General features: G+C 58.2%; 1 protein-coding gene across 1 annotated transcript in view; it reads left to right on the forward strand.

The window, feature by feature from the left end:
- The first annotated feature begins 1,385 nt into the window (after positions 1–1,385).
- Positions 1,386–2,942, forward strand: part of LOC113234133 (reticulon-4-interacting protein 1, mitochondrial) — a 1,614-nt gene continuing 57 nt past the window's right edge. Inside the window, exons 1-5 of the mRNA XM_026469398.1 lie at positions 1,386–1,538; positions 1,610–1,845; positions 1,909–2,225; positions 2,302–2,593; positions 2,673–2,942. The exon at positions 2,673–2,942 is cut by the window's right edge and continues 57 nt beyond it. Coding sequence (XP_026325183.1) covers positions 1,394–1,538; positions 1,610–1,845; positions 1,909–2,225; positions 2,302–2,593; positions 2,673–2,786 — 1,104 coding nt within the window. The 5' untranslated portion in view covers positions 1,386–1,393 and the 3' untranslated portion in view covers positions 2,787–2,942. The remainder of the gene's footprint in view (positions 1,539–1,609; positions 1,846–1,908; positions 2,226–2,301; positions 2,594–2,672) is intronic.

Here is a 2,942-nt window from a genome sequence, read left to right on the forward strand (position 1 = left end):
TATCATAGCTTCAAAATCCCGGTATGTCCCGAAAACTTCTAAAATTATTATTTCGGAAATTGTGCGGAGTTAGTACTAGATTTTTTGTTGAATCAGTCTTTATGTGCACCTGGGTTTTAAAGCAAGTTGCAAATCCAACTATCATATAATAAAGCCAGAAAGAAATAAAGTAAAAAATTACTAAATGGCGATTTACTTGCAGCCTATATGTGCCAGCGCGGCCTAAAAGCGTTTGTAATATGTCTACAAGTAAGACCTTTCAAAAACAATCCAACGAATTACTTAACTGTAACGATTTGGTCACTAGAATTTTATTTTCTAATAATCTCAGTACAGAGTACTAAAAAAACCGACCTCAAAAGTACGTGGAATTACGCCTATTTGCTAAGTTTTATTGAAATATCCCTTAGTTCGCCACTATACAGGACTTGACACTGGAGATAATAAAAATAGGTTCTCACTACGACACTACACAAAGCATATTAAGAGAAAAACGCCGTGAATTGGAGAAATAGCAAAATCAACCATTAAAGTAATTGCTCCTAACTTAAAGTTAGGCACTATTTATAAAAATGAATCTTCATGCGTGAACAGCCACCCTTCGAGATGGATGATTTTCTTCAAAATGAAATGGGCCCACTATGGAAGTACCCCCTTTCCAACAAAAAAAGAATCATGAAAATCAGCTCACAAATACCGGAGTTATCGCGTAACATACATACAAAAAAAAGAACATTCAGTCGAATTGAGAACCTCCTCCTTTTTTGAAGTCGGTTAAAAATACCGAATACCGGACATAAACTTTGGTCAAGATTTTCTCCAAAACTATTGTAGTGAGACTCATGGCAGTTTAGCGGTACTCGTGCACTCGGAATGAAACGTTTTCTCCGATTCTTTTGTTACCAGAGACATATCCGATTTTAGGGGTAAAAAACAGACTGCGGCTGAGTTACAAACCTTCTACTTTATCATACTTAGTAAAATTATCTATAATTCTAAGCAAAACGTGTATAATTTAGGGCCATAGGTCCAGAGTTACAGTACTTGGAAATTTAGATGATTAATTGTCAACCAGCCTACCCTATACAGCGGTAGGAAGGTGTGAGTGATCGCTTTTGACATGCTAAATCACACTTAGCACGTGCGTCGGGCCACGTCGCACGAACCGTCGCAAAACGCACGACGTCGTTTGGCTCTTATCACACGTCACGGTCGTCGATCAGTATGATGACTACCTAAGCGGTCGTCGGAGTCGATAAAGCTAAACAAAAAATTGCAACGCGCTAAACAAGTACCAACAGTGAACAAAGTATGGACGCAGGCGATGGCGAGTGTGGGCGCGCGGCGCGTCGCGGCGGCGGCGCGGGCGCCGGGCGCGCAGGCCGGCGCGCGCATGGCGGCGTGGCGCGTGCACGCTTACGGGGCGCTGGCCGAGCTGCGGCTGGACGAGGCGCGGGTGCCGCCGCTGCGCGCGGCCGACGAGCTGCTCGTGCGCGTGCACTCGTCCTCGCTCAACCCGCTGGACGTCGCCATGATCGGTGAGGGCAGCGGCGTCGGCTGCAGCCCCCGGGCGGCAGCGCGACTGCCGGTGGTGACGCTTCGTCTGCAGGCGGGTACGGGCGGCACGCGCTCAATGTGCTGCGCGCGCTGGAGGGCGCCCGCGGCGGCAGCGGCGCCGGCGGTGCGGGTGTGGAGTTCCCGTTGGTGGTGGGGCGCGACTTCGCGGGGGAAGTGGTCGCCGCGGGTGCCGCTACCCGCCTCGGTCGCGGCGCGCGTGTCTGGGGCGCGCTGCCACCGCACTGGCCCGGCGCGCACGCGCAGTACGTCGTCGTCAAAGAACGTTGGGTGGGTGCCGCGCTCGGCTCCCTCTGCCGAGGTGCCGGCAGGTCAGAACGAGTGTGGACGCAGGCGGGCGAGGCGCCGAGCGCGGGCGCGATGGCGGGCTCGCCGGCGGCGGGCGGCGCGCTGTACGCGGCCCTCACGGCCTGCAGCGCCCTGCGCGTCGCGGGGCTGGCCGGCGGGAGGGGCGGCAGGGGGCGGCGCGTGCTGCTGCTGGGGCTGGGCGGCGTGGGGCACGCGGCGCTGCAGTTGCTGGCGCGGCGCGGCTTCGACACGCTGGTCGGCTGCGCGGGGGAGCTGGCGGAGCGCGCGCGCGCGGCGGGCGCCTCGGCCGCGCTGGACCGGCACGCGCCCGACTACGCCGAGCAGCTAGCCGCCTCCGGCCCGTGCGTACCGGCCCCGCCGCCGCCCCCGCGTCTGCCGCCGGTCGGGCGCGTGCTGACGCGCGGTTCGTGTGCGCAGGTACGAGGTGATCCTCGACTGCGCGGGCCTCGGCGGGTGGGAGGCTAGCGCGCGGGACCGACGCTGGCGGTTCGAACGCTACGTGACTCTTACGACTCCACTGCTGCGCTACATGGACGAATGGGGCTCGGTGCTGGGCGGTGCGGCGGCTGCGGCCGAGCTAGCGCGACAATCCGCCGCGGCGGCCGCGGCCGCGCCGCGCGGCTTCCCGCCGCCGCACGTGCGCTGGGCCTATTTCTATCCCCGCGCCGAAGACATCGAGCTGCTGCGGCGCCTCGCCTCGCGCGACCAGGTGGGCGGCGCCGCGCCGGCAGCGTGCGGGCGGACGGACGGACGGACGGACGGACGGACCGAGCGCGGCTCTGTTGCAGCTGGCGGTGTGCGTGGAGCGCGCGTGGGGCTGGCGCGAGGCCGGCGCGGCCTACGCGCGCGCGGCGCAGGGCCACGCGCGAGGCAAGCTGCTCATCGACTTCGCCGCCTCGTAGCGCTTCGCCGGCTCGTTCGTCCTGGACGTGGGACTCCTGTGTTAGTTTGCGCGCATTACGTGTACTGTACCTCCCTTAATTGTAAGCAGGTAATAATTCGTTACATTACATAATGTTTTCTAATAAATACTACATTCTTTTTACTTAAAATAGATT

The sequence above is a fragment of the Hyposmocoma kahamanoa genome, unplaced genomic scaffold, assembly GCF_003589595.1.
Source record: "Hyposmocoma kahamanoa isolate Upper Pololo Valley unplaced genomic scaffold, ASM358959v1 81, whole genome shotgun sequence".
Lineage (NCBI taxonomy): Eukaryota > Metazoa > Arthropoda > Insecta > Lepidoptera > Cosmopterigidae > Hyposmocoma > Hyposmocoma kahamanoa.